Source organism: Camarhynchus parvulus, chromosome 14 (assembly GCF_901933205.1).
Source record: "Camarhynchus parvulus chromosome 14, STF_HiC, whole genome shotgun sequence".
Taxonomy (NCBI): domain Eukaryota; kingdom Metazoa; phylum Chordata; class Aves; order Passeriformes; family Thraupidae; genus Camarhynchus; species Camarhynchus parvulus.
This window is the reverse complement of record NC_044584.1, coordinates 592,899-620,722: the sequence shown is the minus strand read 5'-3', so window position 1 is coordinate 620,722 and position 27,824 is coordinate 592,899. Positions and strand designations below refer to the sequence as shown.

Here is a 27,824-nt window from a genome sequence, read left to right as displayed (position 1 = left end):
CAGGCGGCTCTGCGTGGTTGCTTTGGGCCCGGCAGGGAGGGGAAGCAGGGGAAGCAGGCTCAAGCAGGGGTGATAAAGTCGTGCCCTGCACACCGAAACACCCGTGCTGAAAACACAGACAGGCCTGAAGGTAACCGAGCTGAAGCACGGTGAGGAAAGCCCAGCCCTGAGCACAGCACAGAAAGCAAAGCAGAGGTGAAGCATTACCACTGTGGCCTTACACAGAACCAAAAATGAAAAAAGAGGCTTTGCTGTGACCTGTGAAAACCCCGTCAGTTAAAGCAGGAACTACAAACTACACACTGCAACCACTTACTGATAAAAGGAGAATGTGCTTCAGGTAGGATCACGTATTACTTGTGTTTTAACATCAAGCTTTATTCTCAGTTTAAACACATTCAGAAGTAAAAATAATAAATAATAAAAACATGATGGAGCACAAATTGTAACATTTAATCTCCATGAACACTCCCTCCCACAGGCTAAGCCAATTTCCTATGACCCCTTCTATCCAGGGATAATCTGCACCCATTTATTCCAGTTCATGTCGCAGGGGAACACTCTCCCCAGCCTGAGAGTACAGTCTATTGTGGGCTCGTAGTAGATGGTTGGGCTTTCACTCAGTTTGGGATTCTGTAGTTGTTCTTCCACAACTGGCTGAGAAAAGAGTGACACTGGGGATGGCTTTCTCATGTAGAATCGTCTGATGCAACCAAGAGTTTCCAGACCCTGCAAAAAAATTCACTTATTAAAATATGCTGTGAATGCTGCTCTAGCTACAGTGTTCTCAGAAGTGTTGGACAATTTCTACCAAAAGTGGCTTCACTTGAGCCCCTGAAGAGCCCATGGTTCCAACACAAAGGTAAAAAGAATAAACAGCTTAATAAAACCATGCAAGCTCTGGCTATAGCTGGATATATCTAGTTACTTTCAAACAGTGATTGATACATGGTTACTGACACAGAAGGAGCTCAGCAACAGATGTCGACATTTAGGACCAGTTACAAAAAATCTAAGGCTGCTCTAGATGTCAATCCCAGACTTCTGTGCCAGTCCTTGTTAATGGTTAATAGGTGTATGACAAGCTCTGTCTGTGGTTTCTAAACCAGTTTTTAGTGAATTTATTGGTGCAGAAGTTAAATTGAAGTTCCCCACTCTGTAAAATGTAGAGGTAATTAATTGCTTGATTTTGTGGGTTTGAATTCACATTGCCCAGGAATCCATTCTGGAACATCCAGAACAGGATTTGCACGGCTGGCAACACTCCCAGCTGGCACTGTCACCACAGGGCACAAGCCCTGGGCAAGAAGTGGCACATGGACACTGAAAAATGGATTTCCAATTAGCAGGGATGTCATGCTTTTGGGAAAGCCTGCAGGATTACTGCTCTGCTTCAGATTCTGAATATTTGTAGGAAAAAAATAGAAATCAAAGTTCCATTTCCAAAGTGGTGGCAACTGAACGTCAAGATGTGGAAACAAAATGATGAGAAACTCAAAATTTTCTTGCCATCTTTTTGTTTGACAATTAAGGACCTGTAGGCAGGTCAGAAGGTCTGACTGACACATTGTCTAGTACAGATACATGTCAGTTGGATTCTCATGGCAGATAACCCATCTAAAACGCATATAAGAAAAAAAAATTAAGAATAATTGGATTATCTATGGTATATGTATTATCTGTATCCCCCAGACTGGGGACTGGAACCAGAGGATCTTTAGGGGGCTGAGCAGCTCCAAAGATCAACACCTGTCCTTGGGTTTCCTCTTTGCCTGGCATTCTTCATAGGATCATAGAATGTTACGGAGTTGGTATTGACCTTACAGACCTTGGGTTTCCTCTTTGCTGGGCATTCTTCATAGGATCAATAGAATGTTACAGGGTTGGAATGGACCTTACAGACCTTGGGTTTCCTCTTTGCTGGGCATTCTTCATAGGATCATAGAATGTTACAGGGTTGGAATGGACCTTACCGAGTTTCCAGTCCCAACACCCCTTTCAACCCCAACTATTCCACGATCCTGTGATTAACACTGCATTAAACAGTCAGTTTCATGCACTCTTCAGCAACTACCTGGACTCCACCTCCCTGTAGATCCATTTCAGAAGCAAGTTCAGAGTGTGAAATCAGCGACAGCACGGGTACCCCAGGCTTCCCTCCTCCCTCCCTGCGAGCATTGGCTCGCTCTGGCTGTGGCTCCGTGACCCCAGAGGGAGCTCTGGGGTGCTCTCCCCATGCCCTGGGCTGGCAGTGCTGTGCTGGCTGTACCTGCAGGATCTCCAGCACGGCCACGGGCTGCAGCACGCCGCTGTAGTGCTGCAGCAGCCCCGCCTGCGGCACGCCCGGCTTGCTCATCACGTGGTAGAGCACGGCCTCCATCATCCCCTTGCACACCGGCTGGTTCAGCTTCCCATCCACGATCCTCCACGGCCTCCCGATGAAGGACACGCTCTCACAGGCCCTGCCAAAGACAGGGAAAACTCGGCTCTCAGGAATTCTTTGGGATGGGTTTCTCATTGGTGTAATTTCTGCCTAAGAGAGATCACTGGATTTGTTTTAACACAAGTGTAAATCCTGTGGCTGCTCTGAGCAAGGGCTGGTGCTGCTCTACCAAATCTGCATTTTTCACCCCTTTCAGCACCATTACAAACCCAGCAGCTGCCCTGGGTCTCAATAAGCAGGGAAGCTTTGTTTGCTATAAGCTCCAATGTCCTCCAGAAGTTACCCAAGACCTGCACCATGCAGCAACAGTGCTCTGATGGGAAGCAAATCCCTCATTTTTAGCATTGTAGTGTCCAAAAGACAGTCCCTGCATAGAAATTCACATTTCTCATATTGCAGTTCCTGGGCACCTGGGAGCTGACACTGGGCTTATTTGTGCAGTAAAATCAGTTTTGGTCCTCTGATATTTGGAACTCGTTGGTTTTTGGGTAAAAATACCTATCAGAGACATTTTGTCAGCATGCACAGGAGCACAAGGAACATTAACAGGAACAATGAGTGGGGTTTCTCCATCACTGCTCATCAGAGCATAAAACTGAGGTTTCCAAACCACTGCTCCCAGTACTCTTTTGGCAGAGCCAAGTGTTTGGTATTCTGCAGACATCTCTGTTACTCACCGGTCCCTGGCTGCCTGGGAGACATCTGTCACGGAGCTTCCTGGAAAGAAAAGCACACATATTTTCTAATTAACTCAAATTCCTTATCTAATGGACGGAGAGTTAAAGGTGGCCAAGCTGTGAAGTGCAAGAGCTTGCTAGGAAACCACAGCAGCAGACTACTCCACGTGCTGCTCTCAGTTTTGGGGAGCTCTGAGCTGCCCCTCTGCCCTGCCTGCAGCACACACTTCCCACACCTCCTCCCACAACCACTTCTCTTTACTCAACCCCTCTTTTTGTGTGTCCTTTCCCCAGTCCCAGCAGGTTTTATTCCTGGAAGTCTGATGCTATGGCTGAACCATGGTGATGTATGGGCTGAAGGAACTGAGGTGCACAGAGAGCTGTGCAGGGTCTCAGCCTGGAGCTCTCCAGGGGTCTGGGCAACCTAAAGCTCCTGGAAATCAGAGGGATGTAGGGCAGAGCTTCAAGGAGCTGGAGATGTGAATGCAAACTCAGGATTCCAGCAGGGCTCACTTTCAAAGCAAAGGCTGTCTCTGCAACTCCCATTACATTATGTCATGGGTTTTAATTAGACAATTACTTAATGAGGTATTCCTACCACACCCAGAGGGTAACAGCTTTGGCTTAAGCACATGTAAACATTCACTGGCCAGTGAGGACTCTGTGTTTGATAACAGAACTCCTGTTTTTTCCCTCCTATGCTACAAGCAAGTCAAGGATGTTAAATCCAGGGAAGTACTTCAGTAGTTTAATTTAAGAACTGCTGAGATCTCTGCTGTTTAGACAGCCCTGAGTGCATTTCCTGCAGGAAGGCTCCAGTTAAACAATCCCAAGCTGTGGGATGTTAGGGATCACCCTCTGGACCTGGGTTCTGGCAGGGCTTGGCAAGGTACCACAGGAACAGTGAGCTTGTGGTTCAGTCTGAGATTAGAGCTCATAAAAACCAAACCAAAATGAAATCTCTCACAAACTACTAAATGTAAAGCTTGGCAAGAACTACCAGCTATTAGAAAACTGGCAGTAAAAAGGAAAGGAAAATGAAGTCCAATTGGGTTACAAATGAGGCTGTTAAATCTCACTGGCATGTGCTGCTTCCTGGTGAATGGTTTAATGAGTTTAGGACTTTCAGCCATGGACATTCCAGCTAAATGCACACCAGCAGTGCTGTGTTTTCTAGGCTTAGAGAGGCCTGACCTTTGAACTGAAGCCAAAGATGAGAAACTTCAGATCCAAGTTATTCTGGAAAAATTTAGAACATGGAAACAAGTTTCTAAGGAAAACATACTTCTGGACTAGTCATTCCAGCAAAAGGCACAGGAAGGATTATGGGATGTATTTGAAAACTTGAGAGACCTTCCAGATGAATTAGTGTTATGCCAATTTATCTGTGAGAGAAGACAATCTCTCTGGTACAGCTGCATAAAGAATCTAGGATTTGCTTATAAAGTGGAGCTACTGGTTTGGGATCAACTGCTGATGAGCTGGTTTGTATTTCAGGGATGCAGAGGGCTCTCCATACCTTTAGAGACTCCTGGGTTCTCCTGGAAGCAGGAAAGATCATCATCCTGCTCACTGGCTGATTGTTCAGGGACAGGGATCTGCTTGCTGTGCTCAGTGCTGAGCTTATCGTTCTCTACTTCGGGTTCTTTGTCCTCAGAAGGAGATTTGTCTTGTTCCTTGTAAGTGCCCACATCCCCTGCCTCTGGAGCAGGCTCTGGGAGTTCAGCTGGGGGCTCCAGGGAGCCTCCTCCTGGAGCTTCTTCACCCCCAGTAACAGCTTCCTTCCTTGGGGCAGCCTCAGAAACAGCTGCATCCAAGTTCCTGCCATCTGCACTTGACAGAGCAGGCAGTGCACCCTGGCAGAGGTGACTGTCACGCTGAAGGATGTCAGTCTTACATCTCTTCCTCGGGGGCTCATCATCACTGGCACACTGTGTGTCTTTCCCCAGCTGCTGCTCCTCTCCCAGACACTCCTGTCCCTTCCCTGGCTCCGAGGGCAGCTGTTCCTGTGGCACATCTGGGAGAGCAGGCTCTGCCCCCGGCTGCTCAGCCTCCTCTGCTTTGTTCTTCAGGCACACCGAGCGCAGCAGCCAGGGCTTGGCAAACACTATGGCCACCAGCCTGACAGTGTGGCCTCCTACTTCTAAGACCTGCTGCATTTCAATGAGGTCCTGTAAAAACCAAACAAAACACCCCACAACAAATTATCTCAGGAGCTTGCACTGAAAAATGTCACTTTAACCCAGTGTCATGGAATTGCCATGATTTAACTGGCAGCAAGGGAGGAGCAAAGTTTAGTAGAATATTCAAATTTGCCTCCAGCTGCACTGAAGTTGAAAAGATGTTTTACCCCTAAAGCTTCTTGAAATTACAGCATGAGATGTTTTTCTTTAGCTTAAAGTTAAAAATGTAACTGGGAACAAGTACTTGCTTCCAAAGGTTGATGTTAGCACCTCTAGGTTTCTGAAACAATTCATTCCTATCTTTGATTAAGACCTGCTTTAATTTTTGGCCTTCCCAACTTTGAGGCAAGATTACTGTCAGGTGTGGTGTGTTTCTCCTGCCTAACATAAATAACTCTGTTCAATTTATAGCTGCTTCCAACAGCCTGGAAGCTCGTCCTGTTCAAGGGGAATACTAAGCATGCAAACATCAATGTATGGAAAGCAGCTGGCTGTAGACCCACCTGGATGTACTGCTCCAAGCTCCTGCTGCGTTCAGCTTCCACCTGCTCATAGCTGCAGAAGCGTTTGCTCAGCTCAGCTTTGCAAATCCCAAAGTGGGAAGTGGCCTCTATGGCCTTCCTGATCTCCAGAGCAGCCTCCACATCCCCGGGGCTGTACCCATAACTCTCTGTACACTCATGGAGAAACTTATCCACATCATAGTTCTCTTCCTGGATTTTTATCAGCCTGGTGAAAGTTTCAGGGAGGCAGGAGATGCCCACAGCCATGTGATCCAGCAGGGAAGGAACTGCAAAGCAAATAAACCACGGGAGTTTAAGCTGTGAAGCAGCAGTTACTGTGCAACACATTGCAGGAAGACAAACAGATTAGAGGTGCTCTAAACCAATTAAAAACAGAGCTCAGCTTTCCCTCTTCATTGCTGCAGTTCCCTTTTTTCTTTTTGCCTTGCATACCTGTCTGAAAAGACCTTTAAAGAGGAGCAAACTGGTTTACAAGTGCTCACCCTCCCAGCAAAAAGAATTATGGCTGGAAGGCAGGGAGCACCTGGTGGTGTTCTCTCTAACACTGTGTCAGCTCAGCTCTGAGTTAATGAGAGGATCCTCTCCTTTTTTCTTGAAGGTCAAGTAAAAATTCTAGGGCAAGGAGATGCTGTGGAGGACACTTTTAATCAAAAATCCACAGCAGAAAGCTGTTGGCCAGATCTGGTTTGAACTACCACTTGACAATCCTTCAGACAGTTCAACAAAACATCTCTGTGTTCAGTGACAGGTCCAGCACTGCCCCAGAGTGACCCCCCTGTACAGAGTATCCACAACTGAAGCCATGGAACCCCTATCCCAGTCCTGGCTGATGAGGGGACAGCTCTGGCACTGCTCCCTTCCCTTTTACCTGCAGGCTGCTCCACATTTACCTCTGGAACTTTTGGAGCCAGGAAAAATGGGCTCAGCTCTAATGAGCAGTCAGCTCAGCACAGCTGGAGGGCATGAGAGGCAGCAGAGATAGGAGAAAGAATTTCTGTTTTACCTGTCACAACAGCCATGGAAATGGGCAGGGGCAGCACTAGATGATTTCAGCTGCAGAGCTCAAGGCTCTGCATACATTTGCATTACATGTGAAAACAACATGCTCTTCTAGAAGAGGCAATGCTGATGAATTTCAGGCAGTCAAGCTCTAAATATTATAAAAATGTTTAAATTACTGACCTAAGAGGGCAGACATTGGACACCACAACTTTAGGCTCTTGCATGAGACAAGTTAAATGAGAATTTCCATTCAAGGAGCTCTGAAAGATTTTCTTTTTACAGAAGAGAAAGCCTGGGTGTGACATCATATGATATTTTAAGTTGTTGTAGGGACTGAAAAACCTCCTGGAGAGGGTTAACAGAGCAGAGGAAAGATTGCAGTAATAGTTTAACACAACATCAAACAGAGGCAAGGCCTTGTTACCAACAAAAGCCTAACTCAGCCATCTGTTTTAAGTCAGGAGAGAAAGCCTTACAGGCTTGATGTGTAATGCAAACAGAATGTTCCTGTCAGTGGGCTTTGTTTAAATCAATTCCTCAGCAGGTGAGCTCACCATCTCTCCTGCTCCAAGCCACTTCTGTGCACTTTAGACCAAGCAGAACTAACCTGGAGAGCTGAGCCTTCCTGGGATGGGGGTACATCTGAGCCTGACCTTCACCTGGCAGGAGTTGACCACGATGTTGTCACTGGGGCTCAGGTTGCGTGTGCTGACGATGCCAGGGCAGTAGTAGCCTCTCATCAGTAAATAATTGGTGTGGGAGGCCTGGCGAGGCTTCACCTCGATCCTGCGTTTGCCTCCAGAGCTCTCATCCAAGTCATCATCCTCATCATCCTCGTCCTCCAGTCCTTCTTTTCCCAAGCTGCAGCAAACACAGAGGTTGGATTTGTTTGCTGGCTTTTTCCCCAAAGAAGGAAGTGATTGATGACACTGAGCAGAGCGAGGACACGGCGCTCTGCGCTCTGGGCAGCTGGGGCAGTGTCCACACCAGGCTGATGCAGAGCACTGAGAGCAAGAACTACACAAAAGGAAATACACTAAAGGTCCCTGAGAAAGGAAACTCTCTTTTTTTTCAAAATGTGTTGAAATGAACCCAAAATATCTCAGCTTCCAGTGCTGAAGCTCTTTGGTTCAGCAGATGCTTCATCTTGAACATCTGTTAGACACTGAGAGCACAAAGGATGCTGCAGGATGGGGCAGACTGTTTATTTTTTGAAAGGAGGAGAGAGAGTTACAGATTTCAGTTACTTCAAAAAATAATAATTAAAAAAACACCAAAAACCAAACTGCAGACATCCTCCAAGTAAAGAAAAGAATAGCAGTAGCAGTCAGGATGGATTTCCCAGAAACAAACTTAGTCAAACCAGCACTATTTATTCTAGGACATGACAAGAGCCACTATGGAGAAAGCTGAAGCCTCTGAACAACCTGCTCTAACTCTGAAGTGGCCTCTGTTTCAAGCAGATTACGCCAGGAACTATGAAAGGTTCCTTCCAACCTTTTCTAACATGAATTAGACTTTAAGTACCTTCTTTTAAAACATATTTAAAATTGAAAGGGAGCACATCACTTAGAAAAAACAGTGAGTGCACTTCTCAAGATGCCCCTAACTCAGCAATGGGACCAGGCCAGGGCTCAGTGTATTTTTTTAATGACCTGGCTGATACAGCAGCTCATTCAGCTTGCACAGGATCACCCAGCTGAGGACACTGCAAGTATATGAGAAGCTGGGATTTGCATTCAGAACATCTCCAGCACACTGGAGAGCCAGCCTGGAAAAGAGCAGGGAGCAATTCCCTATGACAAATACATGTTATTTGTATTACAGTACTCTGCATCTGTTCCTCCACACTGAGAGGGAACAATTCAACAGATAAAGGAAAAGAAGCTTGTTAGGTGAGTCACAGCCCATGGATCACTGCACTGGGGGTTGGGCTGTTTTTTTTGGCAAGGCCATGGCCCTTCAGAATCTTGGGATGCATTAGCAGGTGTTTCACCTGTATAACAGGAGGGAATTGGCACAGAGCTGCCAGCAGGAGCATGGCTTTTGTTTCTTGACATCACAATTCAGTGCAGAAGAAAATAGTGAGAAAGACAGAGAACTGGTTAACATGAATGAAGTGAAGGAACTGAAGCTGCTCATTTTAAAGAACAGTATGTTATGGGAGAGGGACCACAATAACAATCCTCAAGTTGGAATTAAGCTGCCCTAAAGAGAAAGAGAACAAAGTATTTTCCATGTGTACTCCCAATAGGAAGAAGCAGGTCAAATTACTATGAGGTTTGAGTTGCACTTTTAAGAAAGCACATAATGGCTGTAAGGAAAAGGGCTCACAGGCTCCCACTGCCTGGGGACAGTTTCAGTTCATGCCATTACTGCAGGCTTACAGGAAAATTAAATCCAAGAGGAGACAGTGCACACAAGCACTGCTGTGGTGAGAGGTTCCACTGATAAAGCTGAAACCTTGTTACCAACACTCTCATCTGTCACATGCCAAGGCACAGTGCTGATGAAATGCTCCTGTAGCACCCAGTGCTCTCCTTTCCATGTCAGCTCCGATGGCACTGAAGTGTCAAACAATTGAAATGTCACATGGGAAGGCAAATGCAGCCCAGGGCTATAATGACAGACAATTAAGTCTTCAGAGCACCTCCTCAGAAATAAAAACCAAAACAAAAGCACAGTAAAAATGCCACAGTGCAGTACAGAAAATGCCAATTCCTGTCCAATTTCCTCCAAGTTATCCCCAAACTGTATTCTCTAATAGAAATAATAGCATTTACCTTTTTATCACTTCATTTTCCACCATGGAGCTGTCCACCACAATGATCTGCTCTGGGATTCTCACATTCACAGCCACCAGTCCCAGGGAGAACAGGGAGAGCATGGCCACGCACTGACCACCAGGGCCATCCATGGGAAATGCCACCATGCCTTCTGATGATGCATTTTCTTCATCTTTAAATGAGAAATTGTGTGACTGGTCTGATTTTTCAGCATCCTTGAGCTTCTCCAGGAACTGGAAGGACTCTGTACAAATGGTACTGGGGAAGCGCCACGTAAAAACTCTGCACAAAACCACAAAAAGCACAAATCCTTCAAAATCTGCTCTGAGTTTCACAATTATGCAGGCACAAAGGAGCCAAACAGCTGAAGTTTCATTCTAGAGCTGGTGACCAAGGACACTCCACACCTGCTTTCATAGTCCTTTTACTATTTCCAGCACATTAGGTGCTAATACACTGTGTAAAGGTCAGGCAGCATACAGCAAATAAAAAGCAAAGCTATCATCTTCTGCTTCACAGGAGTGCTAAAGAAATCTTCCCACCACATCTACAACTGTGCTGCTGCATCTCCTCTCCTCTCCATGTGTCTCTGAAGTCCTGCCCAGCACCCCTGGCTCTATTCCCTCACTGCCCTCCCCATGTAAGGACTGACTGATGTGATGTCAGCTTCACCTTCATCTTCACCTTCCTCTGCACCCTCAGCTGAAGGTTCCTTGCTCTGGACACTTCTCCTGTGTTGTCACCTGTAAGAGCTTAAATGAGGGATGTGGGACTCCAGGCAGCTCTTCAAAATGCAGTTTATTGTATCCGAGACATTACAGCAGCCCAGGGTCGTGGGTGACAGAGCTGTGCCTACAGCTGTCAGCTCCAGCTGCAGGCAGGCCTGGAGACCCTTTGGTTTTGGTTACAATGCATTATTTACTTTTCTTTGCTGAGCACCTCAATACAGTAGAACCAATCTACACCTTAACTTTTACCCATAGCCTATCATAACTCCTATAATTGCCATATTCATGTTACTATTCTCCAATCACTAAAAGTCAGTACATTACAGTTCGAGCTAGAAGTTGTTTCTCAGTTTTCTTGCAGTGGAAAATTCGGAAACCTTTCTTCTGCCAAGAAGGTACGAAACTTTTGTGATAAGGAGACAACAACATGGACCCCCTGCAATAAGATGACAGCACAGCAGTGTGCCCTGGCACCCACCTGTAGTAGCTCTGGGACAGCTGGTAGGACATGGGCACGAAGGGCAGCGCGCGGCTCTTCTTGGGCCCCAGCGTGTGGTTGACCCTGCGGCGGTTGACCAAGCTCCTCCTCTGGCACTCCAGGAAAGCCTTCACCAGGATGTCATCCCGGTACTCCTGGTACAGCCTGAACGTCTGCAACACACCAGGGACAGCTCTGCACCCCCTGCTCCAGCCACACGCACTCAAGGGGTGAGAGGACACAACCAGGATGAAAATCATCCATAAAAATTCATTTTACTGCTCTGTTCCTTCTATGGCCTTCCAGACTTGCCATGGTATATGCTAATTAAGTAAATACTATTGAACACTTGATATTCAACATGGGATTGGGCTCCCACTGCAATTACAGATGTGAAAAATGCTCTTCTGCCACACATTTTGGTAATTCTTCCCCTCATTTCAGCAGGAACACTTGGTTCTGAGGGCTTGGCTATCCAGGTTCCACTCTTGCTTACGAGCTGTTAAACTCCCTTTGAACCTTGACCTTACTTAAGCACTTGACTGATTGATAATCTCTTTCTGTAGTCCCCAACACTGAAGGAGACACCACCAACACCAGTGCCAGCTGGGTATTGGGATTGTTTTTGTGATATTTCCTCCAAAACATTCCAGATGCTCATGGGGACACTAAAGCATGGTACAGACTGACCCACTAGAAGTGGAGCTTTTCTCGTGTGGTTTTAGGGGATTGCTTCAACCTCTCATCTTGCAATCTCATCCTCAGAGAGAAAACAACAAACTGAAAATCTTCCTACAATATATAATTTCCTAAAAGCAGAATACTCCCCACAGAATGGATACAAATCCAAGTTTCTGGGTTTCTTTTTTCCTATTTGAAAAAGGAATGTGCAAAGGGAGGGAGGAGAAACTTTAGGGCTGTATGACCACACATGGATGTGGCACTTGTAGACATGGTTTAGTGGCCTTTGGCAGTGCTGGGCTGATGGCTGGATTTGATGATCTTACAGCTCTTTTCCTACCTAAACAATTCCATGATTCTATGAGCAGTTAAGTTTGGTCCAGACACTGTACCTGAAATGACTGGCAAGATTCCATCTGGTGATCTGAGAGTGCCAGTGTGCTCTGAATCAGATTCTGCAGCACCAGAAAATGAATATCATAAATACTGAAAGAAAAAAAAAAAGAGAAAAATATTTATTCCTGGTGATTTTTGAACATGAGGTACCCATTAAACCAGCACAAAAATCTACAAACTCCATCACCTGCTTCTCAAATACAAGCATAGGGGCACAAGATCTACAGCTGTGGATCACTCATGTAAAGGAATCTGTTACATTTTCCCTCATCTTCCACCCCTAATTTTTGGATTAGTCCAGATAATCTGACACAAAGTTCTCCCTGATAACATCTCCTCCTGTTGAGATACAACACCCACATAGAAAAGGTACAGTTGTCCCAGTGATAAAATCATTTTGAGGTCATCTCTGTTATCATTTTATCTGCCAAATCTAAGTCAGAGGTCCCTACAGTCTTGTCAAAGTATTTTCTGTTAATAAATTTATGCACTGCAACAAACAGATGGAAACACTGAATTAGGACACTTTTATATGACTTCCACAGAAGGGAGGGGCTGATGTGGCCTGATCCTAACAAGGAAAATGGTGCTACTGCTACTCACCTGCTCAGGTTATCCTCTTTTGTGCCTTGATTTGTGTCTTCTCCAATTGCCAGCACTCGAAATCTAGTTCAGGGAAGGGAAAGAGAACACTGGAACCAGATTTTCTGTGATTTGCTGTGATTTTGCATCAGCCATGAAGCCCAGAGGCTGATGAACACAACTGCTAATGAGGCAAGTGCTGGGCCAGCCCAGGGGACTGTGTGCTCCAGCAGCCTCAGCACAAGGGTCAGACAGCAAAGGAACTGTCCAGATCCATCTCCACTCAAATAGCTGTTGACAAGGAGATAAAACAATGGACAGGACACAGTTCTAGCACTGAAAGGATCTGTCATTTTATTGAAGTTTTGGACTTCCAATTAAGGCCAGCAGCACTTTTGCTGTAATGCACAGCTCTTCCCAAAATAAGAAAAATTACAAAGGTGCTAAATTTGTTATCATAAAATGGTCTGAGACACAATTTTTCCACACTGCTTTTCAAGTGTTAATCATCATGAAAAAGCTTAATGACTTGGAGCTGGAGAATGCTGCACAAGGCTGAGTGCTCTTCCTTATCAATACTTTTAGCAGCACTGAAATGATTCAGCTGAGCAACCAGCTACAAATTGTGATAGAAAATGGGGCCAGTTAATCTGAAAAATGCTACATTTCTACTGCAATGAAAGTTACACTTGAGTAGCAACATCTCTAACAACTAAGGGTGAGGACTTTACAATTTAAGAAAATCTGCTGCAGTGAATTTCTGGTTTAAAAGTCTTATTTAGCAGTAAGAATGGTTTGAAATCAGCAAAATTGTGCAAATAACTGAAAATCACTTATATGTATTAAGGAAGTGTGGATATGAAGGAAACACTGCTGGTTGTATTTAGCATAACTTGTTTTCTTACTAAGGGTACAGGTACAGAGGGTGTAAATCATGCCCAGAGAGGAGACCTGCTCTGAACTTCTGTCCCCTGCCTCACCCCATGTGCAGAGCCAAAAGCACCAGGATCAAAATACCTGGCAAAGAGTTCCTCCAGAGTGTCAGGAATCTCCAGTTTGGGGTTCCCCAGGGTTGAACTGAATTTCTCTTTCAGTCTCTCCACAAACTCTTTAAACTCATTTGCGCAAACCTTTGAAAAGAGGAGACAGAAATGTCATCAACCTCAATTTCTCAGAGTGGAAAAACTCCTCTACTTTTAAAGTGTGCATGAAAATTCTTGCAGCAATAGCTGAGTTCTGAAGTCAGAAGCAGTCCAACAGCCAAGGCAAGGCAGGGAAAAGCTGCTGCAGTTTGTGTTTGCTGATTCAGTGAACAGTTGCAGGTTCCATCTGTAATCAGCTCACAGCTACAAGCCAAGCACCATGAACATATGTTCTAAGACAATTGCCTGAATTAACAGCAAGATCTCTTGCTAGAGCTATGTTTAAGCTTCTGCTCAAGCCCTGCAGGCTTTTCCACGTTCTCCATGAAGTGTGTGCACAATCATAGCTTGGAGAACACCTGTTATATGAGAGCAATCATCTCTGGAAACAAGTTTCTATTTGCTTCCAAGGACAGACTTTGGGGATGGGGACACATATTTATTTTAGTGATGTCTCATTAATGAACCACTGCTCTTCCTTTAAGCAACATGAATCTAACAACAGAACTGATGGGCTTTTCTGACAATGGTATGAATTGTCATTCCTAAATAAAAATGATCTTGCTGTGACACTGTCCCAGTTCTGAAAAAATTCTGAAAATCAAAATGGAATTGCTTGCACTGGAAGTGTAAACAACTTTTCGATTTGAAATAATGGTTAATTTAAATGGAAAAAAAAAAGAAATAAAATCTTTTAGCTGCTCAAGTTAAGTCTGATAAAGTTTGCTTGTGTTCTTGCATTCATTCACAGAAGCTAAGGTGACAGTTCAACACACAACCAGAATAAAAATTAGAAATTACAGAACAAAAATGTTTTCTTGCTCAGGTAACAATGTGGCTGAAAGGATAAAAAAGGAATCAGCAGATAGAGATGTTTAGTCATGGATGTTTATAAACAAGCACATTGAAAACACAATGATTGTTGCACAAAGGGCTGTTTATGTGCCTTTGGAAAGTTGCCCTGTGTCCACTTAATCCCAAACCAGCAATGATGCTGCATTTTTACAGTGATGCTATTTTAAAAATAGCTAAAGGTTCAAGGGAGGGAAAAGACATGAAATCAGTGCAAGTTCTCAGTAATCCAAACAGCATAAAGTACTCTATGAACTTCTGGAATACTTCCCTCCTACCTGTGGATCTTCATAATTATTTTCTCTATTCATGAAATCATCAATGAGGGCTTTATCTTGGTAAACCTCAGCAAGGCAAACTCTGCAAGAGACACAATTGAAGGTGTTGCTCAGAGCTGAAATTTTCCCAGTTCCAAACAGACCTGACAGCAGCAGGGTGCAAACAAGATGAAATTTTTAAGCAACATGAAACAAAAGAAATATGTGGGAGGACCATGTCCCTCCAGGAGAATTTAGCCTGTATCTAGAACACAGAAAACTTCTTACTTGTAATTGAGGTAGGTCTGTGGGTTTCTGACAATGTAGCGGGCTCTGCGTCCCACGGAATGGGAGGTTTTATCCAGGGACTCCTCGAAGCTGGAGTGCATCAGGTCCCTCACCACCTGCCAGGGCACAAAGGGCCCTTTCACCTGCAGGAGGAAGAGAGTGTCTGCAGTTAAACTTCACTGTGTGCACTCATGGTGAGAGCAGGATGAAGCCCTGGCTGGTGAAATGTGTGTGCAGCACCCAGCAGCTCTGTGCTTGTCGGACAATGCCTTTTTCTGACCCAGAGATGGGGCAACTGAGAGGTGTTTTAAAAACTTTCATTACATTTTCAGTCTCATGGGAAGGGTGAGACAATACAGATGTTATAATTCACGCCATCACAATCAGAAGCCAACTATTTCCTAATTACAATACTTTATAAGTGTTTCTTGGCCTATCAGCTTTAGCCACACCATGCTGCATATGCCTTAAATCCAATCATCTAAAATTACCCCTCATGGATCCTACCACAATGCATCTTTCACAGTTCTATTTCTCCAAAGTATCCAGTCTTATTTGCAAGGCCATCCTTTGAAACGTTTTTCTAGCTCCATTTCTCTCTCAACAATGTCTGTCCTATTCCATGGCATTTCTAATTCAGCATTTCTTATCTCAAAGTTTGCATATGGATGCACACTGTGTGGGCCTTCTGTCAGGCCCTGACAACTCTCTACAAACCCATTTCCTCCTCTCTCTTGGATAGAAAAAACTTCCTTGATGGCAGGTACTGTCTCTAACTTTGTGATGATAATAGTCAATGCATATAAACCTGTTTTGTAAAGCTCTTTTAGCTCAGGTGCAAAATTCCATCCTTCAAACAAATTGTCTAGCCATGAGCCATCGTTTGTTTTAATTTGATTTGTCAGATCTCTCCATTTTTGAAGCTGTTTGTGGATGGATACTGAATGGTTAGACAAGGTCACAGAACACAGCCTTTCAAAATCAGCAGTGCCCCCACCTTGGCATTGAGCACGTGGCTGGCAATCCTGCAGAGCATGAGCAGGCTGTCCTCCTGCACCGTCCAGGTCACGCGCAGCCGCGTCATCCTCAGCAGCGCGCTCTGGTCAGCCTTGTCGTGGTAAGCGCAGCCGTTTGCTTTTGTCTGCAGAATCCTCTTCTGGCAAACCCAGGGAAACAAAAAAAGACATTTATCTCAGCACCTCATATTCTAATTAACTCAAATTTCTAGCTCAGGCTCAGCAGCAGTTCAAGTTTGTAAGAATGAGAGGCAAGCAGGGAAGGAAGTTGCAGTCTAGAAGTGAAATGCAGCAATAGCTCTCCTGGGCATGAGAAAACGAACACTTTAATTGGCAAACTGACAACCTAGAGCATCATTCCAAGAAGAATCTTTAAGCCAGCTATCAAGAGCTGATAATGGATTGCAGGGAGCTGCTCTGGCACAGACTCCATGAGGATTCCTCCAGCCTGTGCAGCCGTGGCTCACACACAGCTCCTGGGCACAAGGTGCTGCTGCTCCTCCCCACTGACTGAGGCAGCCCACAGACATGGCCACAAAGCTGCCCTGACCCACACCCTCTTTGCCAAAGCAGCTTCCTGCAGGCCTAGGCATAGTAAAGAATGCTGCCTTTTCCTGTTTCCTACCTTTCTTTTTCTTTTTTGTCTTCTTTCCAACATCCTTCCTAAGCCTCTTCCTCTTTTGGCTTTTTCCACCTCTCACTCGTTTCGTTCGATCCTGGGTTGCTTCTTTAGTTATTTCAATACATTCCTCTTTCTGGAAAAGTGACTCTGATCCTACCTTTGCTTCTCCCAAAATATTAATTGTGTTACCTAAAATGACACATATTTACAGCAGTGGAGCTTTATAGCAATGACATTCTACAATGTTAAGGTATAGAGACCAAATGACAAATTTCAGTAAATTAAAAGACAGATGTTCTTTTAGAACTGCTCTTTGTTAGTCCTATCATTTCATGCCCCCTCTCAGCAGCTCACAGAATAAATTCCTACATTAATGAGGAATCATCAAGTAATTAAGCCTAGTTTACAGTGCACAAACACAAGGGAACAGAGCTGAGGTTTTACATTCAACCTGAAGCATTTTCTCCTCCTTAGCTCAAACATTAGGCTGGATAACAGTGCTACAAAACATTGGTCCCTCTGGACTTTCTGCAAACTGCACATCAGAAATTACAAAGGATAGAAATGAGTGTTTTATAAGAATTTATTTACACATCTATTTTACAGCCCCAGAAGTACTCTAGATCACTGTAAGGAGACAGGACCAGCCCATGTTATCAATACTAGATAAAAAATTATTGTTCCATATAGCCAGTAATAGGGAATGAAACCATTTATCTGTTTTACTGGCCCAGGAGCATCCCAGATTACTGGAAGGGGACAAGAACAACCCACACCCTTCATGCTGGGTTTGACAAAGGCAGGAGGAGCTGTGGCACAGTCTCAGGCCTTACCTCCAGTACTGAGTGGCAGGGAGTGTTTGGTGAGGAAGGTGGGGAGTCTTGCTGTCAGCCCATTTTCAGGAACTGTATTTTCCTAAGACAACACAACTTTAAAAAAGGTGACATACAAAAGGGGTGCACTGGTTTTAACAACAATTTACTTTTATAATCTGAGTAGTGTCAGCAATAAATTTTCAGTTTAAAAGAAAAGATCCTTGGCTATAAGAAAGAACTCATTTGTATTATTACTACCACACATTAAAATGGCTCCAAAGCTTTTCTTAAATCACCCTGGAATGACCACTAGACTGTGAAGGTTAGAAATGTCCTCAGGTTTAAAAGCAGTAATTACTGGAAAAGAAATGCTTGATTATTTCATTGCTGCAGAGGCTGAGCACAGTTTGCTGTAAAACAGTGTTAGCATTTTACATTCCAAAGGAACTTCTGAACAGCACAAAACCAAAATGCAAACACAAACACTGAGTAAATGCCTCACAGAGCACATTCTGCCCATCCTAAATCTGAGCCTGAACCAACTGCAATGTGTTAGGAGTTTTGCCATTCTCTGCTAAACCCATTTCTCTTGTTGGGGGCAGAAGTTGGTCACAAGATGTGGAGGGAGAGGAGAGCAGAGAGGAAAGAGCTGCTGGAGGTTGTGTTACTGCTCAACAAGGAGGTGACTGAACAGCAGACAGAATTAAGAGTGAAATGATCCTGCCTGAGGGAAATAAATTAGCAACTTAATTTTATATCCATTGATAGGCTCTGATTTGTGCACTGCTTAGGGGAGAGTAATTACAGGCAGTTCTGTGAAAGTCCCTGCTCAGTGCCTGGTAATGGTGAAAAAGCAAAGGAAATGTATGGAATTCTTAGGGAAGTAAAGCAACACTAAGAAGCTGTAAAAATCTGTGCTTGGCCACAACCTTGAAGCACTCTCAGATTGTATTTCCACCTTAAAAAGGACAGGTGGAACTATCACAGGTTAAAATAAAGGCAACAAGAATGACTAAAGACAGGACAGTTCCATGCTGGGAATGGCAGATGTCAGTCTTAAAAAAAGGGGATGAATGTGAGAGACATGAGAGATGTTTACAAAAATCCAGTGAAACAGTAAGAAAAATGAAGAATGTATTTTTCACAGCTTCCCTCGGTTCTTCAATTACTGGGGAGCTTAAGGCATCAAAAGGAAGTGGTGGCACATAGCAGGAATTTGAAACACTTTGCCACAGGAGGCTGGGGATAGTAAAGACTTACAAATGCTCAAAAACCAGACAAATTAATACTAAAAAAGAAAAGCTATTACTGCTTTGAAACATCAGCCCCAGATTTAGAATGGCCTTGAGCCAAAATTGCAGACAGCTGGGAGAGCATTCTGAGGAAATATCCCTTGCTCTTACAAGCTTTCATCAGAGACAGGACATTAGCCAGAATTCTGATTTGCATGTGTTGGGCTCCCTAGTTTTTTTTCCTTGTGTATTTCCTTGTTTTGGATGTTTTGCTTTTTGTCTGACAACTGCTACATTCCAGAAAGGCAAGAGGAACCACTGAGTAGTGTGAACTGCTCACTCATGGAAGTATTTCTCCTTTGGTTGAATGTATTAATAAATTCAAAATTCAGTTTTCAAATTGAATTTATAACCAATTCTTTCATTCACTTCAGCACCAAGATTTGTGAACATCTGGCACTCATTTCATTCCAGTGCTGTAAATCCTTTCTGAGAGCATGCACGCAGAATTTGGTGTCACTACCTCAACCTTAAGAACATTAAAATTTGGAGAAGTGTATAAATTTTAAAATACCCACCTTCCTGGTCTTGTTGATGATGTAGCTTGTCCAGATCCAGTTGCGCTTCAGATGCCCATAAAAGCTGGAATCCAGACCTGCAGCTCCCAGCCCATCTCCAGGGATGGATCCATCATCAACCACCTCTCTGCTGCCTCTACCGGCAAGAGGAACAAAACCCACAGGAATTATTTTGTGCAGATTCCTTCTCAGAGCTCTTACTGGTGTGTGTGCAATGTGCAGAACTCTCCCCTTGCCCTCCCAGTTTAGGGGGTAATATTATACCATTAATTACATCCCAAAACTGTTTCTTTCTTGAAGTTGTCACAGTCATCCCCAGTCTAACTGCAAGTAAACACCAGAAATCCAATTTAAAAGATTTACTGCCACACAAAGAGACCATATGCAAGTTCAAGCAAGGATCAGTGGAACTGGGTCCCTCAACTCCATTATTTTTTTTAAGGTAACTTGATATATTTACCTGCAACATGGAACTAACTGAAAATACATTTAAACAGAGTGTTTATTGAAACAGAATAGAATACTGACAGAGCTAAACCACAGTGCACAACACAATCAAAAAAACTTAGCTGGGGTTCTGCATGGCTGTCAGACGTTGTGAGCATGCAACCCCCCCAGGTATTCTGAGTGTGATTAGGCAGAAGATTAAATGCTCCAGAGATCACCTCCAGATCACAGTGCACATTAGAAATTAATCTGCAACCAATTACAGCCAAGTGCAGCACAAAGGGACAGGATTCAGACTGTGGCACTGGGGAGCTGCTGAAGCTACTTGAGATACCATGATATAAAGCACAGGAACAGAAAACCCTTACATTTGTTACTCCTGGCATTCAGAGTACTTGGGAAGCATTCCCTCCCTTCCAACTCTGCTCTCCTCAGGACTCTTGCAACACACACCTGTACTGCTCTGGAAAGAAATCCAAATCTGCTCATCCCATCCCTCCAGCACAACAACCTGGCAACCAAGTTTTTGGGAACAAAAACCAGAACTACATCTCCTTGGACTCAGTTCAGCTCTGACCTCCACAGAACACCCAGCTGAGATGCTCCAGTCTCAAGGGCTTTTGCTATTGAGTAACACCCTGAACCCCTGCACAGCTCCTCTGGCCTACCCTGCTGCAGCACCTACGTGGTGTATTCCAGCATGGCACACTTTCTTTCCAGGTTGTGTTTGTTCACTGCTGACTCCTGCTCCTTCTCCACATCCAGGGCACTCTCCTCCCCTGCAAGGTTGCTCCTCTTTGTCCGAGGACAGCGGACAACTCCTGGACAGACAAAAGGGTTGCACTGTCAGCATGACAGCTCAGGATTCAACTTATCTTCAATCCACCTTGCTTTGGCAATCTACTGCTCCCACATAATACTGCCAATTCTTACCCCTTCTCAATACAACATGCCTGCTTCTCACACAGAAGGGCTACTGTCAACTTTGGTATTTCCAACAGGGCAGCAATGCTTTGAACACAAGTGGATCACAACTTTATAGAATTATATGGACACAGCTCCCAACTTTTTTTTTTACAATGCACAGGACAACATTCCAAAACAGCAGAAGTGGAAAACCGTGGTATTCACATGCCCTCTGAACAGAGAGGGATTTAGCTTTCTCAGATTTCTCCTGAGAGAAGCAGAGAAAAGAATGATCAAAACAGTTCTTATCTCATTTGCTGCTCCTGTGTTTGTGCCCATGTGTAGTGTGTTCTGGAGATTGTTTACCCGAGGTGATTGCTTGATTGGATTGTGGTGATGGTGTTTGGCATTCACTGACCAATTGGATCCATGTGTGTGTGTGTGTCAGGACTCTTGAGCAGAGAGTCATGGGTTTTCTACTTAGTTAGTTAGTGATAGTTCTTGTTAGTGTAAAATAATGTAATATAGTTTTACTATAATAAAGTAATTAATTAGCTTTCTGATATCACGAAGTTCTGCACATCATTCTTCCCACCCACTGGGTATTAGCATCCAACAGAAAACCAGAGCCTGGCTCAAGTTTTAGGAAGGGAAGAGGAACTGGGATGTGCCCAGAAGGGGCAGAGAGGGTGCTCAGGGGGTCCAAGTGTGCCATACCCAGGGGTGTGTTCAGGCAGACACACTGCAGATCAAACCAGAAGTTCTCCACGTCCTGCAGGGTGTTGAGGACGTAGGAGCGGCGCTCGAAGGGGCGGCTGCTCTGGGCCAGGTTGTAGTGCAGGTCACAGATGGTGGTGTCCACAATCACAGCATTTCTCTTCATGTACACAAACACCTGCCACACACAGCACAGCTCAGGCTGTAAACAGCACTGAAACTGCCTCATTAGCAGGACACACCAGCTGGGTTAGGACTGGACAGCTTCTGTCTTTGCTATTTTAGCCACTGCTCTGACAGAGGCCACACCCATTCCCACACTATTGCTCTGTATTCCCAAATTCCCTTGATAGCAATTCAGAAATTTCCTTTCTAGATTTAGAACAGTTTCTTTTCTCCCTTGTGCACAGGATATTCCAAGTTCTATTTCCTGCAAGTCCTCACTTGGAATTGGAATGGATATGTTTGGGGCCTCATTAACTTTCTTACCCTCATAAAGTCTGGTCTGCTTTCTCCTTTGCAGGTGCTCTCTATCTAAAAAGATGCACATGAATCTCATTATTTTACTCTGATCAGTGCCATTATTCTGTGTCAGACATCCAAGCTCAACAGCTTGATGGAAAAGAATGTGTCATACTCATTTTTCATTAAGTCTTGCCAGTCTGGGACCTCCTGGGTCATTATTGTGTGCAGTGTTCAGCATTATATATTTCAGGAGTTCCCTTCCAGAGAAAAGAGGTGAAAAATTACCTGCACAACTTACAGTATCACTTGGATCTGGAGGTTTGCACATATCTCTGAAACATCAGTACTTTATTTAAGGTAATTATGAACCCCAGGTCTTGAAAGATTCATGAAGAGTAACTGCCTTTTAAATTTTTTTTAATTACCTGGTCTTTGTCTTGAAACTTCTCTGTTGGGCCAAACTGCAGCAGTCCCATGTAACATAATCTCTGAAGGTTTTCTACCACTGAGAAGATGTACCTCCTGTAGCAATGGTAGGAGTGATACAATTAGCACCCATGAAAATAGAGAAGTGATACCAGAAAATCCAACATTTTCATGTAGCAACCCGAGCTTTCAGCAAACCACCGAGTTATAGAATTTCTGAAGTGGTATTTTTGCTTGAATTATCAGCCTATGGAAAACATGTAATACCACAAGGGTCCAAACTTCCTCTCCTAAAATCACAAACCTAGTATTTTAGTCAAATACTAAGCAAAATTTTGCTAGCAAGAAAGAAAATAAGCCATAAATAACATATGTAAAAATGAATTAAATATGGTCAACAGCAGATCTGCAGACAATTTCATGTTATGTAAAGAAGACAGGAGTAAGAAAACATGACTGCTAAGTACAGGCCTTCATACATGTATGAATGAAGAACTGGGCAATGATTCCTGGAGTTCAGATTGTTTAGAATTACTTCTCCAAGAAGCTGCTTCAGTTGCTCAAAGCTTTGGCTGAGCAAAAAGTGCAGCATTTTCCATCCGCATACCTACATCTATGGCAAAATTCTGGCACTTGCAGGAACCTTCTGCAAGATTTAGTTTCTGAGACAGTTTGTAAAAAATCAGCTTTGCCCACATTTAACTTCACTAAGATCTAATTAAATGCAGTTAAATGGGAGTTGGATTTTGGCAGGAGTTTTCCCTGGGGGTCAGAAAGATCAGGCTTAGAAATTTGGCTCCATTAGAAGTTTTAGTAAAAGGAGGCTGAAGAGACAGCTTGGTTATGTGTCATATTGTTTTGCATCCCTCCATCAGATGGAGCCTGCAGATTTCAGAAAATGCCATCAATCCAGTTTCTAATTGCTAAGATTTAACAATAGGTTTGGAATTGCAAACCTGGCCTCCCCACTAGCCTTGGCTGCTGATACTGCCCAGCCCTGCTCCCTCACCAAAGGCACATTTGCATGTTTGGAAAATGTCACCTAAACCTCCAACCATTCACAAACTGTCAGCAGGGACTTTTTGGGGAAAACTAACACGGTGCTCTTGATTCCACACATTCACATCACTTTCCTTTCTTCAGTCCAACTTCAAGTTTTACATCTCCTGGAAGAGAAATGGCAAATCATGGCAGATGTGCCACGGAAAGTATGAGGAGAAACTGAATGTGTGAGAGGCAGGAGCTGGGAAATGTGGCACCTCTGGAAAGATTTATGAAGGACAGCAACACTTAGACCCTATTAAATTCTGAATTTAGCAGCAGTCTGGAGTGTGTTTTATACAGAAACAACATCCTGCTCATGAGTTATGAAGGACAGAACCTCCCAGCTCTCAAGCACTGCCTGACAGCATACATGAATATTGTTTATTAGTTTCTTATTACCTTCTATTTGGGAGAGAAAAATACAGTTTGGCACACCATCCTTTGAGGATTGATGGTCCTTGTCTTAAGTGCCACAGTTCTCTTTGACACAGACAGGAAATAACTGAGAAAACAACCAGCCACTGTTGGTTCTTCTCTAGAGCCTCTTATTTTGACTCAGCTGCTTACCTTTTGTAGAGGAGCTGCTGTCGGACTGGCCTTGGAAGAAATCTGATCAGAGTGTGCTTTTTTAGTGGATCATTTAAAAAATCTTCCAGACCTTCCACCTAGAAGTATTTCGGAAGTTAATCAAAATGCAAAACGTAACTATCCCCTCAAGTATAAAGCTTTGCTACCAGAATTGCCTACTACAATATTTTCAAAGTAAACCTTGCTGCTTTTGTGAAATGCTTAAACATTATTCTTGTTAATCAATAAAGCAGAGGATTCAGTGAGATTACAAAAAGCTCTTGGCAAAACAGTAGCTTAAAAATTTGCAGTATTAAAGGGCTATACTTTTTTTTTTACAGTGAGCCTGTGAAAAGCAACTACTTTTTCTGTAAAACACTGAAGTGTCTCCTCTCCTCTCCAGGGTCTAGTTTTGCTAAAACAGATTAAGGGAATATTTGTTCCAGCCTATAGGTACAGCTGCCATCATTAGACTTTGAAGGAAAACAAAAGAGCACCATACCTTGTAGCTGACTTGTACAATCTGAACAAAGACTGAGAGAGGCAAGCAGAGGAGGATGTCACTGACCAGAGCCCATCCAAAGCCAAACTCCCTGTGCACGGGCAGGGGAGGGATGTAACGCATCCAGGAGGAGTCATCCACGTACACTGCCAACAAGGACACAGCCTCAGACACAACAAACCCAACACCCACACCTAGAGTCTCTCTGTGACTGCTCAAGCACAACACAACTGGCAGGTCACAGTCTGCAAATCCAAAATGACCTGAAAATTCTCTAAACCCTTGATCTTCAAACCTTTCTGAAGTAGACTTTTATCTGTTTTGCAGTGTTGAACCATGGTAAGGGCAGTAATTAAGTGAGGATGTGCCACTTCTTACCTGTTTGATTAGACAGATCTACTTCAGTCTCCTGTGCAGAGCTCTCAGGATTCACCACAGTTGTCACAATTTCTAAGGTCCCATCTGGTTGTGCTTCAATTACAGCTGCATTCTCATCCAGCCCTTTTGTTTTCTCACCATCATTGCCTCCTTTTTGCCGTGTTTCATTTAAAGGGTGTCCATAAATTAAGTACCAGAGGAACATGTGGACCATTCTTAAACGGGGCATTTTGGGAAGAAAGCCAAGAGAACGTCCAAGTCCTGGAACTGGGAGGGAAGATTAAAGACCAAATAGAAACAAAAAGAGGATTAGAGCAGGAGAAACAGCTCCCTGCACAAAAATAATATGAAGTAAAGTGCAAGGGAAGATGGGCAGTTGAAAGTTAATGTAAATTACAAATAGTAAATAAGTAGTAGTAAATACAAATGCTCCAGTTCACAACTGTAGGAACCACAAGCAGCTAAGAAAACATTGGATAAGTTAGACTGGTTTAATATAAATTAAATTTTATTTCTATAGGAGGAGAAAAAAAATTTTGTATCTTAGGAGACATCTAGAAATTATTATTAATAATAAATGGGAAAGTGAAGGATGATAGAAAGCCCAAAGTTGGCTGTACCTGTAACAGGATGATAGTTCTTTAGCTGTGCTATGCCCATTTTATCATCAGCTTTTCCTGCCTGACTATTATCAGCTTTGCATGAGCTTTCTTGCGTATTTCCTGAGCCAGGAACTGCCTCTTGTCCCTGGTTTTCCTCCTCACCATGCTCCTGGGATGTTGGTGTCTGGGGGACTTTAATCCTGTAGCAAAACCACACAGCACTTAGGTCAAAAATAAGCAGAGCTCAATTCTTGTTCTTCCCTGACTTCAGGAGATATCAGCACGTCGCCTCAGCTTTGCGCTTCCATTTCTCTGTCGCTAAAGTGGTTGTTTGTTTGTGGTTTTTTTTTGTTACCTTGTGTTTATTTCCTCCGTATATTTTTGCATACCCTAGATAAGCCAAGCTCCCCCAGGCCATCCCAGACAGGCCAGACTTGCCTGTTTGCAGTGCTGGAGTTGGAGATGCGGAACCGCACCTGCTCGATGGCGCTTTTCACCAGGGGATCACTGGGACTCACTGAGGGGTGCACAACAAACTCCACCTGTCCACAGCAGCACAACACAAACAAAAGGTGTCTATGGAGATACTGGCTCTTAATCAGATGCATAATCATCTGAGATTAACAGTTAATTATTTTCATTTTTGGATGAAAATTCCTGTTGTTACTTTGTATTAAACAAGAGGTCAAAGTGCATGGTTTTCGTAGCAATAAACTGCTAATGACATTTCTACACACCTTGGGCTTTGTCTTTTTAAAAGCTGAAATATCTGAGAAACAAGTACTTTGACCTGTAAATATTAGGCTGAGAGGGAAAAGTGAAAAGTCAGGGCTCATTAGGTGAATGGCCAAGCTAACACGTATTGCTGCTGAAAGCACGCACACAATTCAGATTGGTGAGATTTCATATGTGCTCTACACTAATTATGCAGCAGGTCATTTTCAGTGGATTCAATTCTCTGCTTATGAGCACTTCACACTAAAATAAGTGACAAGTCTCAGTTCTACAACCACTGACTTCCACAAACCTCAGTAACAGCAGATTTTTGTTTTAAAATTAAAAATCACATTCTATAAATTTCAACTCAAGAAGCTCACTGAGGATTTTCCACACACTCTTGGCTTTCAAAAGGGGTTTAAACAGATTTTTGGTGCAGCCTGGCAGTGCAGGGAAAGAACCATGAATCACAGAACAGATAAGCAGCAGAACCTCTGGGAAGGGAGATTCAGAGACTTTGATCTCTGGCCTATTCCTTGGTCTCAATTATCTGCAGCCCAGTAACAGAAAGCAGTGAACTGGCTCTCACAGTAGCTTAGTTTGACATGAAGCCTCTAGGTAGCTCCTCTGTGGGTTCTGCTACAAGAAGGGAAGTCAGCCATGCATTCCAGCAAAAAGGCCCAGGATAGAGTGAGAAGTGAGAAGAAGGCTGTGGCTGTGCTGTCACCTTTTTGCTGATGCCATCCTGGATGACCGTGGTGCGGTAGAGCCTGAGGAGCCCGTCCCGCGCCAGCCTCTGCACCAGCCGCACGATGGACTTCTTGCAGCACTTGGTAGAAACACCTTCTTGCTTCTCTTGATCCATCACCATCTTCTGAAGTCTGGAAGATGCCAAAGATACCTTGCATTTTAAGGCCAGCAATGCTCCAACATTGCAGGATGTGTGGTCAACAGCTGTTTCTTTCCCTGCTCCCTCTTCCCTTTTGCTTGAGACAACTGGGAACTTTGCTTTACATTTCAGCTCTCTTTTCTTTCTACTCAAGCTTTTCCTTGCTAAGGGAGAACTGCTGTTCTGATGACAGCAAATTCTCAATGTCTGATTCCCCTGTGCATGGCTACAGTGCAATTATGACTGCAGCCTCCCCAAGGTCAGGAGAACCTACAGCTTTTTAGTAGTGATTTAACAAATGCAGTCAGTTCTTGCAGTTGTGAGCTCAGTTCAGCTTGAGGCAGAAAGGGTTTATTCAGTGGTTTCAGAGCACAGAAATGACTCCTGCATTCACAACATGGATACAGACAGACATATCCCACCACGTGAAGCCAGCTCCCTTCTCCCTTCTTCCCTTGCCACAGTTGGCAAGGGTGTGCTCACACCTTACTCTCCCCATGCCTGTTCCCATGCACTTTCCCACAAATGTCCCAGGCCCTAATTCTGGGCTCCTGGGGAATCAATTCTGAAAAAGACCAGGCAGATAACAAGGAAATGAAGAGTAACTGAATGTACACATGGACTTCAACTGTCCCAAAAGATTACCACATCCTGGTAATTAACAAATGGAAGGCAAACACCAGTAAATTTCCTAGCAGAAAACTTCCACTGATTCTGAGGAACCTGTGAGGAACCTGTTGGCAGCACTGCAGGAACAGCAGAGACCTGAAATAGCTTCCAAGCCTGCGCTTGGATGGGACTCAATCAATCACTGCTGAGGCTGGTGCCAGATGAGGCTCTAATTTTGTAACACTCTGCAATTAAACAAGGTGACAGAAGGTT

At 43.9% G+C, this 27,824-nt stretch overlaps 1 protein-coding gene across 1 annotated transcript in view; it reads right to left on the bottom strand.

The window, feature by feature from the left end:
• Window positions 1-10: 10 nt before the first annotated feature.
• GTF3C1 (general transcription factor IIIC subunit 1) overlaps window positions 11-27,824 on the bottom strand; it is a 40,064-nt gene continuing 12,250 nt past the window's right edge. Inside the window, 27 exon segments of the mRNA XM_030957835.1 lie at window positions 11-729; window positions 2,270-2,462; window positions 3,121-3,160; window positions 4,640-5,291; window positions 5,807-6,093; window positions 7,437-7,690; window positions 9,613-9,897; window positions 10,822-10,994; window positions 11,895-11,988; window positions 12,502-12,564; window positions 13,498-13,610; window positions 14,753-14,834; window positions 15,020-15,162; window positions 16,017-16,139; window positions 16,141-16,175; window positions 16,661-16,846; window positions 17,491-17,572; window positions 19,283-19,418; window positions 20,415-20,550; window positions 21,353-21,530; window positions 22,243-22,339; window positions 23,855-23,952; window positions 24,357-24,502; window positions 24,735-25,001; window positions 25,355-25,536; window positions 25,775-25,878; window positions 26,781-26,934. Coding sequence (XP_030813695.1) covers window positions 508-729; window positions 2,270-2,462; window positions 3,121-3,160; window positions 4,640-5,291; window positions 5,807-6,093; window positions 7,437-7,690; window positions 9,613-9,897; window positions 10,822-10,994; window positions 11,895-11,988; window positions 12,502-12,564; window positions 13,498-13,610; window positions 14,753-14,834; window positions 15,020-15,162; window positions 16,017-16,139; window positions 16,141-16,175; window positions 16,661-16,846; window positions 17,491-17,572; window positions 19,283-19,418; window positions 20,415-20,550; window positions 21,353-21,530; window positions 22,243-22,339; window positions 23,855-23,952; window positions 24,357-24,502; window positions 24,735-25,001; window positions 25,355-25,536; window positions 25,775-25,878; window positions 26,781-26,934 — 4,525 coding nt within the window. The 3' untranslated portion in view covers window positions 11-507.